Source organism: Triticum aestivum, chromosome 2B (genome assembly GCF_018294505.1).
Source record: "Triticum aestivum cultivar Chinese Spring chromosome 2B, IWGSC CS RefSeq v2.1, whole genome shotgun sequence".
Classification (NCBI taxonomy): domain Eukaryota; kingdom Viridiplantae; phylum Streptophyta; class Magnoliopsida; order Poales; family Poaceae; genus Triticum; species Triticum aestivum.
In genome coordinates, this window is record NC_057798.1 from 22804628 (window position 1) to 22816821 (window position 12194).

Below are 12194 nucleotides of genomic sequence, written 5' to 3' on the forward strand. Positions count from 1 at the left end.
TGATGAACTTTTTCTTAAATGCAATGAACTTTATATTTCAAATTTGGTGAACTTTTTCTCTAATTCGATGAACTTTTTTGAAACTCGATTAACTTTTCTTCAATCTCGATTAACTTTTTTGATACTTGATGAACTTTTTTCAAATTCGACAAACTATCTTCAAATTTGATGAAGTTTTTTTAAAATTCGATGAACTATTTTGAAATTCTATGATTTTTTTTCAAATTCTATGAACTTTTTTTTCAAATCGATGAACTTTTTAAAAAAAATTGACAAACTTTTTTCTGTCAGTGAACTTTTTCCTAAGAATAAGAATACATACTGTAGCAAACTGGTTGTTTCTTTTCCTAAGAAAATGAGTACATACTGTGGCAATTTTTAGCGAGAGAAAGAAAAATCAAGCGATCGAGCGGGAGGCAGCGATCGAGTGAGCGGCAGGGGTCAGCGAGCGGCGGGAGCTGACTAGCGAGCAAGCGTTGCTGGGCCAGGCCCAGTCAAGCAATGGAGCGGGCGCTGGGTTCGCCAACGGGGCACTGAAGGCGGGAGCTCCTATATGGCGCTGCAGGTGCCCGTTCGCGCTCCTGGAAATATTGCTCTCTACAGATTTCGAACTCACCATATCCAGTTCATCGTACAGGTGCCACCAGCCACATTATCTACATGCCATTTGTGATTAGTGACAGAGGCAAATACGTAATAACAAGGACGCAGCGCTATGTTATTGCACAGAACAATTTATCTAATTGAAAGAAGTTCACTAATTCGAGAAAAAAGTTCATAAATTTGAAAAAGTTCACTAATTCCAGAAAATGTTAACAGATTTTAAAAAGTTAAAACTTAACAAAGTTAAAAATACATACGGTAGTACAAAGTTAAAACTTTGAGAATCAGCATATCACCCGGAAATACCGAACAAATGGCGGCAACATGGAGCCGAATAATGTTGCACACGAGGACACGTATTGCTATTCGCTAGTGGAATTTGTAGTTGGAGATACCGGTAATTGCTTTCAGGGTCTCCGGTGTGATGTGCGGGCACCCCTTGACCCGCAGGCTGAGGGGACCTGCGCAGAGCTCTAAGCCCGACAAGGAGGACAGCCGGGGGCAGTCTACGATGCTCACCTCCGTGAGCTCAGGGAACGCCAGTTTTGGCATATCCCCCCACGACAGCAGTCCCGGCATGTCGTCAAGCACGACCTTCTTCAGCTTCAGGAACGTGCCGGCACCGCAGAAGTCGCTGTCGATCGTTTCGACGCAGGACAGCTCCTTAACATCCAGAAGCTCCAGGCAGGGGAGCTCACCGAGGACAGGCAGGGCGTTGAGCTTCCTGCAGTTCCTGAGGTACAGGCTCGTCAGCTTCTCCATCTTCACGCCCAGCCAGCTCGGCGACGTCGCCCCAGGGTACCTCGTGATGCGCAGCTCGTGGAGGTCGCGGTGAGGCTGGAGACCTTCAAGGACGGCAACGGCGTCGGAGTCGGCAGGTCCACCGTTAACTCGCCGTGGATCCGGAGGCCCCCATTCAAGCTTGAGTACCTTGACGGCACTTTTCTGCTCGAGTCGAGCCTTCATGGCTTCCTCCTTGCTGGGAACGTCGTCGAGGCCCTTTATGCTCAGCGTCCCTCGCAGAGAGTCCATCCCCGCAAGCTCCGACACGGCGTGCCCTTCTTTCTCCGACGACCTGATGGCCTTAAACTCGATGGGTCCTTGCAGTTTAGCCATCCTCCCGATGCCGTTGATGTTGGCGATGCACTCCATGTCGATGTCGAGGTGTCGCATGTTGACGAGCTTGTTCATATGTTTTGGAAACTTCTGCAAGCGGCAGGTATTCTGCTTCTTCCCATCAAGGCTGAATGTCTGGAGAAAGAATAGCTCGGTGACCTCATCACAGAGATTCCTCATGGTGCTCGGAAGGCCAAGGTACCGGACATGTTTCAGATTGTGGATTGTTCCCGGCAGATGTGTCAGGCCTGTTGCTGCTGTCAGGTCCAGTACTCTCACGCCCTTGAACAGTTTGAGTATACCTTTGTCAACAGTCGACGACTTGGAATCATCATCATTCTTTAGGACTAGCAGAGTCCGCATCTTGTTGAGCACCGAACTAGGATATTTCTTCCTGAGCTCATCAAGGCAGTTGCTAGCAACTGACAAGTGGCGAACCGTTTCAGGGATGCTTGTCTTGGCTACGCTGGTACTGTCGCCGGAGATGCTGATGCAGTTCTTCTTAGAGGCCAGCCGTATCATCCAATGGATCTGCTCATGGATCACGTAACGAGCCTGTTTGTCTCCTCCACCCTTGCTCTGTTCTAACTGGAACAAGGAACGATTCACCAGATCGTCAAAGTATCCTCTGGTGACATCTTCCATGCTGCTCACTCCAGTGCTAAGGGTCATTTCCTCAACAAAACCAAGGGCCATCCACATCTTGCACAACTTGTCAGGCTCGAACCTCCAGTTGTATGGGAATATGCTGCAGAACTGGAAGCAACGCTGCAGGTGCGGCTGCAGATGCTGATACGTGAACAAATGTTGCTGGTATACAGTGCCCAGATGACTTTGAATGTCGTCAAAGATGTCGCACTTCTCTTTGCTTGTGGTCTTTTGCTCCAAGTCCTCGCCGATCTCTACGGCTGCCAATGGGGACCCCTTGAGCTTCGAGACTTGCTTCTCTATCCGTTCCTGAACCCCATGGTCACTATTCTCGGTAGTACCATTGGCAGTGTGGTTGAGCAGAAATGTCATCTCCTTGTCTTTGATCCCATCCAAAATGATGCTTGCATCTGCTTTGAACGTTGCCGAACATATCTTGGCTCGAGTCGTCATCACGATTCTACTTCCATCTTGGGCGCAGCGTGTAAACAGGTCCAGCGCCTGCCATGCATGCTTCCTCTCCGCCTCGTCGGCCGCCAACTCATGGTTCCATACGTCATCCAGCACCAGAAGGCACCTCTTCGACGCCAAGAGCTCCCTGAGTTCCCTCTGGAGGCATGCGACGTTCATCTCGCCGACCGGTTTGTGACCGGCAACAGACTTCCAGATCTCTTTCAGGAGCTCGAATTCGGTGTTCTTGCCATAGGCGTGCACCCATATGCCAAGATCAAATTTATCTTCGGCTGTCCGAAACGCCTGGCGAGCAAGCTCGGTCTTCCCCATCCCGGCATGGCCGACGATGGCGATTACCAGCTTCACCTTGATGTCCACTTTGTTGCCATCGGGCTGCTTCTGCAACAAGGAGATCAGCTGGGCATACTCCTTTTGGTACCCAAAGAAGCTCTTTTGGTCCCTCACCGAGTTCGGGCCCGTTTCTCTTCTTGCCAAGATGGAACAAGGTGCACCCTGTTGTGCACCGCGTTGGAGATCTCGTGCCCTTTTCCGAGTCTCGCCTACACTCTTGAGCACTTTCACCAGTTTTCCCATTAACATAACTTTGTTATCGTAGATCTTCTTCTTCTTGCTTAGGTTACTACTACTGGTTGCCTCGGCGTTACGGATCTCCACTTGAAACGAGTCCAAAATCTCCTCGATGTCGTGAATGTCATCTTTGAGCCTCCATAGTTGCTCGAGCTTGGCTTGGTTCTTGACGAAGGCCGTGCTGGCTGGATCGAGGAGGCGCTTGATGTCCTCCAGATCCTCCACCAGCTTTTCCAGCTTCTTCTTGCCGCCCCAATAGAGCATGTAGTTGGTGGTTGCGCAGTCCCGTGCAACCTTCATGAGCTCGGTGATGTGAGGCGACAGGAACCACCCCATCACTGAAACCGCAACGGCCACTTCTGGTACCAGCACCATAAGCTGGGTGATGCAGCTTTAGTTACACTTGTATGTAAACCTGCATGCATGCATGCCAATTAGTTTATGTGTGTGACTGGACGAGTACAACTGAAACTGATGATGAAAGTAATTTTTCTGCCATGCACATGATATATTGTGTGCATGTATATGTAGTTCAGCGGTTGTTTAAGATTTGCGATATATTTTTTGGTTTTGGACAAAATTTGTCTTTCTTCAAAGTATTACAGAATGTCATGTTTTTTTCTTGTTTCATTGTGTATCAGCAAATCCACTTTAAAACAACTGTATTTTTATTTGTGGGTACACAACAAAACGAAAACATTATGATGCACTTTGAAACAAGAAAAAGAAACCCAATGAAACGTCATGTGACAGTATGGAACACACTATCTCTACTACAAACAAAAAAAACATGGAACAAATCTCAAAGCAAAAATATATGGTGGATACATGTATAGTATATCCCGTTTTGGTTGTAAGGGCGTCTTTAATTTAAAGCCAGACGTCAGCCTCTTTTCTAAAACATGTATAGTAGACTATCATTTATCTACTAGATAAGAATTAACAAAGTCTCATCTGACTCTACACTATTTGATTAGCCAAATAAAAAATAGAAGAAAAAATCCTCACGAATCTTCCCATAAAATCTAACGGTGTAGGAGGTAGATGAGACATAATTATTTGTCATCTAAACGAGAGCTAGTGATACCAATGCAGTGGCGGACCTGTCGGGTAAAACACATTTTAAGGTTCCTATGCTGATATATTACAAGATAAAACTGTTGGATAATGATCTTCGACTAAAGGTTGAAAAGATGAAGTTAAGAAGGAAGCAGACCAAAGATAAAGATAATGATCTTCGAATAAGATTCCTATGCTAGCAGATCGCGGGCACCTTAACCAGTTTGTTGTTGTGTTAGAAAAGGATGACATCTTGTGGCTTTGGTCCCTTGTTGACAGAGCCAAATATAAAGGGAGTGGGGCATCAACCACCATCTGACCAATTCACGTATGGTCCATCTCGCTCCCCGCATCCCGGCAACCCCAACCTTCATCCGATCTAGGGGGAGCGTTGTATGATGGAAAGATAATCTTCTACCTCCCTGCGGGTGATCGGGTAGCGCTGGTGGCGCCCAAGAGGACGCCAGTAACCCGGTACCCTTGGCGAGCCTCTACTCGGACCTCTCATCACGCGTGTTTCAAGCAGGCACGGGACCTCGCTTCGATTTCGGCCATGGCCTCATACATTGCTCGTAAGACCCCAAACCCTTCATTGTTATTTCTAATTAGGTGTGTTCTGATGTTATGCTTATAATCTAACGATGTTGATCCTAAACTTAAACCTAATTAAGAGAAACACTACGGAAAATCATCTAATATAAAGCATGCATGCCGTCGCCAATAAGCCCAAACGGCTGTCCGGGCAGACAATCTCAAGTAGAGTAGTAGGAATACCTGGGAATTCAGAAGCGAGAGCACGTACGACGCTCAAAACTGGTAGCCCATCCAGTGCCTGTATCAGTGAATGATGTATCTGCCAGTACCTCCGTGTAGGGCTTGTACGGTCGAGGCCTCCTCTCATCTTAAAGAGAGAGAGAAACCGCGTGGGATCCAATGAGGACTAATCAAAGTCAAGGTCTTCTACCAGGACAAACATGCATGTGGCCCTGCATGCATGTTCTGCTCCACTGATTATGCCCCCTTTTTTTTCCTCTACGGGGAAGACTTAAAAATAATCGAGCGACGACTTGCATGTGGCAGCGGTTGGTGTCCCACGACAGACAAACTCAGAAAGGACGAGGAAACGGCCACTGCCTGACAATAGTTAGTACAGAATGTCTCGACCGCGGCCATCAACGGTATTAAACTGCTTGGGCCCAGCCTACGCGTTCTTAAGACCTCTTCCTCGTCAAGTTGTCATCTCTGTGCATCGTTCTCGTCTGGTCTCTCCCCACACAACCTAACCATACGTTCTCCGAACGAGTCATGATAGGACGTTCGAAGCAAGTCATCTTAGATGACTTCTCTTTCCCATATGTCATCTATGATTAGCCTCAGAACCGCGTATGTGACATCCTCCTAGCCTTGATAAGAGCATCTCCAATAGCTTGTCTATATGGATGTCTACACTCGTTTTTCACGACGTGAGCCCAAAACAGGCGTCCAACAGTTTGTCTATATGGTTGTCCAAATATACACATCCTCTAAATCGACCTCGACAATGTCCACGCCTTGACAATGTGAAGGCGTTGTCTAAACTCAGCTGTAGACCTGTAGTCATGATTTCTTCCTCTCCCCAGCAACGGCACACCTGTCATGGTCCCTGTATATAGACGTTCTGATGCAAAACTGAATGTGTATATGAGGGAATCTTTTTAGACCATTGTCTATATGAATATATAGACATCCAAATATGCACATGCTATTGGAGATGCTCTAAACTACTCAGACGTCATGCAAGATACCAAGAACGAAACAATACATCGAATCCATGAATCAACATATATCAAGAGACAAACTGATCCTTCAGTTGGTTCCCATGAATTAAAAGGAAAAGTAATGGAAGATGACGACGTACTGTGATGGAAGATGGCTAAGGCACGTACTACGCGTCAATCTGTTGAAAACTTTGAAAAAATCAGCCACCTTATCAGCCGGTCGTGAGTCCGCCCCCTACACCTTCTTCGACGATCTCTCGGAGGACGACGACTGCGAATACTAGCAATGTCGAATATCAACATTGCATATTTTTAAAATGTCGTTTAATGACATTTGAAGTCGCAAAAAACCATGTAATGTGACGACTTGTGGCCACTAAGGACATCTCCAAAGGCAACCCTTAAACTGCCCGCATATGTCCGAACCACGCGGTCCAGACCGCGAAAGCCATCCAACGCGGGCATGTATCGGTCCGCTCGATGGTACAGACGCACTTTCTCCTGCAAAATAGAGACAAAGTGGGTGAGGGTGCGGGAGTCCGGACAACAACCACGTTGGACTCCGACACCCCAAGCCCATTATATCCGCTCTCCCGGTCTCATTTTCTTCCACTCCATCACTTCTTCCCCTTGCTTTGCATCCGCACCCTCCACCTTTACCGTCGCCACTATACCTCTCCGGCCGCCACAAAAGGCATTCCCGGACATTCACAAACAGCACCGACACGTCTGCTCGCCTTTTACGACGGCGTTGTCCATCCTGAAGCCGTTTGTACCCAGGTACATTCTGTCACCCTTTCGACGACCTCCATGGCGGCCACCACACCCAGCAGGTGTTCCAACAAATGCCATTGAGCTTATTTTCGGACGCCATGTCATTTTTTCATAGTAAAAAGGATGGCAGGGTACTCGGCCATGGAGGATGAGTTGTTGTGCGTTGCGTGGTTGGTCGTATCCGACGATTTCGTAAGCAGGAGCAGATGGGGGACTTTCTGGCAGCAAGTGCATGAATCGTTTCACGCACTAAAGCACATTGCGCCCTACGACATGCACATCATCCATGACCGTAATGTGAGGTCGTTATCGTATCGATGGTACTCCATCTAGACTATCATCACCAAGTTTTGTCACGTAGTTGTTCAGCTGGAGGCAAGGTGGCCGTTGCACGCGGCAGATGACGAGATCGTAAGTTTTGCTTCTTATTTCTGAACTTGTTGATTAATTATTCATTCACTCAATGTTGCTCTACACATTGTATCCCGTATGCGCTGTCATGATATACCCACATGAAAGAGGGACGGCCATTTACGTGCACACACTATTGAGTAAAGTTGACACTACGAAATTTGCTCTATTTTGCGACATTTCACTTGTGCCACGTATAACCGTTTTTTGTCACGAAAAATGTCCTGGCAACGTTTTTCGGCCATCACCCCACAGTCACCGAAGCGCCATTATAAATAAATCTGGATGGTACCACTTCCTCCGCCACACAAGATCGCATCTTAGGTGATGAACTAGAAAAATCATCGCCGAAACTATCTTCAGCGGCCACCATAAAATGTCACTCGAACTCTCACCATATACTAACAACCGACCCCCCATCTTTGACCAGTCAACAAATCTAACATATGGGCCCATAATATGCTGACGTGGCACCTTACAGCTGGGCCCGGCTGAGGTTTTATCACTGTTCTGTCCGTCAGTAATAATAAGATTTAACCGGTCAAAGATCCTAACATGTGGGCCCATGGAATGCTGACATGGCTGTAGCGGTGGAATTCGAGCCGAGTCGAGCCAGCTCGACTCGACTCGCTAAAACTTGTTTTTATTAACGAGCTAGCTGACTCGACTGTAAGGGCACTTTTGTCCCTAAGTAGTTTTGGTGATTGATGACAATGCCTTTGCGGACTAATCGTGTGTATTGAGCTTTTCAGATTCATCACGACTAAACACAAGATGATTTGATGCCCCTCGAAGATTATTGAAGACGGTGTTTGTCTACGGTTCGGTTCGGTGGAGTTGAGTCGTAGGAGAGCTGTACTATTAAGAGGGGGTCCGCTTTAGAAAGGTTTGGGTGGAATCTCACATACACATTCCCTTTTGCACCGCCTTTCCTTGAGCTCCTTGGAGTGTTCCTCCGTCTCATCGTGTCTCTGCGAAATGAAGGCATCGGTCTTGCTCTTCTCAGGCTAGCGGTAGTACCGGGCTCCGGCATGGTAGTACCGTAGGTTCCCACGGTAGTAACGCTCGTCCGAGCGGTAGTACCGCAAGCTATGGTCTGGCACCGCTCTCTAGCGGTGGTAGGCGCGGATGTAATTTTTTACATCTGCTCTCCACGCGGTAGTACCGTGCTATGGAGCGGTAGTACCGTGGCACCAGGCCAGGTTCCGGAGCAGGAGCGGAGGTAGGGGCGGATGTAATTTTTTACATCCGCACCCACCACGGTAGTACCGCAACCTCGGTCGCGGTAGTTCCTTGCCGGATTTGTGCACGACATTTTCTCAGCGGAGGTAGTCACGGATGTAATTTTTTACATCTATGCCTACCAGGCCTGGCCCGTGTCTGCCTTGCGGAAGTACCGCATGGGGCCGCGGTAGTACCGCTCCTGCGGATCTACCGCACCCTGTCCGTGCTCCTTTTTACGTGGTCAGGTCTCTGTCGTGCTCGCGGTAGTACCACGGTCCACCACGGTAGTACCGCACGCCTGTGCGGTAGTACCGCGCCTGTGGAGCGGTAGTTCCGTGGGTCGCGGACTGAGTGGTGGGCAACGCTTGGCATTGTTCCCCACTATAAAAGGGGGTCTTATTCTCCAAGAAGACTCACCTCTTCTAACCCTAAACTCCATTGTTGCTCCGAGCTCCATTTTCGCCCGATCTCTCTCCCTAGCCAATCAAACTTGTTGATTTGCTCGGGATTGGGTGACAAGGGCCCGATCTACACTTCCACCAAGAGATATTCGATTCCCCCCACTTATCCCTAGCGGATCTTGTTACTCTTGGGTGTTTGAGCACCCTAGACGGTTGAGGTCACCTCGAAGCCATACTCCATTGTGGTGAAGCTTCGTGGTGTTGTTGGGAGCCTCCAATTGTTGTGGAGATTGCCCCAGCCTTGTTTGTAAAGGTTCGGTCGCCGCCTCCAAGGGCACCAATAGTGGAATCACGGCATCTCGCATTGTGTGAGGCCGTGAGGAGAATACGGTGGCCCTAGTGGCTTCTTGGGGAGCATTGTGCCTCCACACTGCTCTAACAGAGACGTACTTCCCCTTAAAAGGAAGGAACTTCGGTAACACATCCTCGTCTCCACCAGCTCTACTCTTGGTTATTTCGTGCCTTTACTTTTGCAAGCCTACTTGTGTTGTATCCCTTGCTTGCTTATGTGCTAGTTGTTATTGCATCATATAGGTTGCTCACATAGTTGCATTTCTAGACAACCTATTTTGTTGCAAAGTTTAAATTGGTAAAGAAAAGCTTAAAAATTGTTAGTTGCCTATTCACCCCCCCCCTCTAGTCAACCATATCGATCCTTTCAATTGGTATCAGAGCCTCGTCTCTTTTTAAGGACTTTACCGTCCGAAGAGTATGGTTGACGTCGTAGATGATGTGGGAGAGCACTCCGGTGCGAATCCGAAATCATCTACGGGAGATGGGGGTAACTCGATCTCACGTGAGGAATTCAATGTGGCGTTGGACACATTGAAAACCTCCATGACGACCGAAGTCAAGGACATGTTTAAGGATTTCTTAGAAGGGCTTAAACTTTCCACCGCGCCCGTGAAAGTGGGTGATCCCGCCAACACGGTGACGGATGCTAACCCCGACAAGGGGGAAGCTACTAGTGAGAAAGCTCCTATGTCTAGTGGTAAAAATGGTACCCGCATCTTTGCCCATGTGGAACCCCCAATATATGGCGGACCGATTCCCTCTACCCATTTGAATCATGCCGGTCTTCCTCCTAAGTATGAGAAAAATGAAGATTTTGATTCTTGGGTTTATCGCTTCAAGCGTCATTTAAAACATGTGAATACTAACCTTTGGAGAATCATTGAAGAAGGTTTCTATCCTCATGACCCAAGCAACTTCACCCCTCGAGAAGCCGTGGATAATCAATTCAATGAGAGTGCTCTCTTCATCATCCAAGATGCGATCCTTCCCGAAGATCTCCCTCATCTTCAACCTCATGCCATGGCTAAAGACGCATGGAAATGTGTTGTGTCTCTCTATCGAGGAAGTGCTAGCATCCAACGCTCCAACTATAAAGTGGTGCAAGATGAAGCCGATGAGTTTGCAATGAAAGAAGATGAAGAACCTCGTGAGCTCTTTCGAAGAGTGACCAAACTCGCGGTCTCACTCCGAGATCATGGAAGCAAGGACACGAATGACAACTGGATCAAGCGCAAGTTCCTCAAGGCCATGATGCCCTACAACAAGGCCATGTCCTCCATCACCCGTCAAAGACCGGACTTCCACTCCATGACCTCAAGTGAAGTGTTGGATGAGTTCGTTGCAATGAGCATCTTGGACAAGACCGCCGACAATGTGGTGCTCCGTTCTCAAAGGGCAAAGAAGCCCAACCTTGCTTTGAAGGCCAAGGTTATTATGGAAGAAGAGGAAGAAGTGGAAGATGAGGAGAGCAACCCCGAAGACACGAAATATGATTATCATGAGCACGTGGCCCTTGCTTCAAGACAATTTTGGAGCAAGAAGAATACAAGACCCAACTTCAACAAGAACAACTCAAGTGGCGTCAAGGGCAAGCAACGAGTTAGAACTTGCTTCAATTGTGGCAATGTGAGCCATTTCGTTGCGGATTGTCCTTACGAGAAGCGGGAAGACAATGGTGGCAAGATCATCCGAAAAGACAAAGCCAAGTCCTTCCCCAACAAGAACAACTTCGCCAAGAAGACTCCCACTCGTGGGTTGGCGGTTCAAGAAGAATACCAAGAGGATGACGATGATGATGAAAATGGAGAAGCGATGGCCATGGCATCCGTTGCCATTGCTACTACTCCCCGGGTGTCTCTCTTTGATTCACCCAACGAGAACATCACCGCCAAGTGCCTCATGGCTAAAGCTTCCAACAAGGTAACACCCAACATCGAAACCACCATCATTACTAATCCCTCCTTGGAGGATCGCATTGATGAACATGATGGGTCTAATGAGGAAGTGAATGAATTTGAGTCTTTTATGAGTAAGCTCAAGGGCAAGTCCAAGAAGCATTTTGTTGCTCTCTTGGAACAACTTGGTGAGGCCAATGACATGATCGAGGCTCACGAAGAAACCATCTCTAAGATGGAAGGTCATAGTCGTGACTATGCCGATGAGATATCGGATCTCTCTAATGCTCTTGAGGAAGAGCGTGTGCATTGTTTGACTTTTGAGGAGTCATACAACGATGACCATGCTAAGTTAAAGAAAGATCTTGATCATGCTCTTCTCGTGTCTCGTGTGCTAACTTCCGAGAAGGCTAAACTTGGGGTTGATCATGCTAGACTCAAAGAGGAGTTTGAGATACTTGACAAGGCCCACAAGGTCTTGAAGGGTGCTCACGCTAACCTCAAGGAGTCTCATGCACAACTCCAAGTTAAGCTAACCAAGAAAAAGGCCACCTTCCCTCATATGGTATTAATTGATAATGCATGTGCTACTAACCCATGTTGTGAGCATGTGCATCTTGTGGAGGAGAATGCCAAATTGAAGGATCAACCTGAGAAAGGCCTTGTGACATGCATTCAAGGTGAGAAGAACCTCAACGACCTTTTGAGCAATCAAAAGGAAGTTGTGGCCAAGGAAGGAATTGGGTTTGCACCCAAGTCCAAGAGCAAGAAGAAGAAGAACGACAAGACCAAACGTCCTCCTCCTCTCAAGCAAACTTTTGTGAAAGAGGGAGAGGGTGCTCCTAAGGAGAAGAAGGAAATAGTGAAGGGAGTTGACGTCCAAAAGGGCAAAAGCATTTCCTCCAACAAAG

At 47.7% G+C, this 12194-nt stretch overlaps 1 protein-coding gene across 1 annotated transcript; it reads right to left on the minus strand.

Moving 5' to 3' along the window:
* Window positions 1–820: 820 nt before the first annotated feature.
* Window positions 821–5356, minus strand: LOC123043198 (putative disease resistance protein RGA3). The gene is made up of 2 exons (XM_044465571.1): window positions 5242–5356; window positions 821–3823 (listed from the first exon to the last, which is right to left on the minus strand). Exon 2 carries the CDS (start codon window positions 3781–3783, stop codon window positions 973–975), a length of 2811 nt encoding a protein of 936 aa, XP_044321506.1. The 5' UTR covers window positions 3784–3823; window positions 5242–5356; the 3' UTR covers window positions 821–972.
* Between the last annotated feature and the right edge of the window lie 6838 nt (window positions 5357–12194).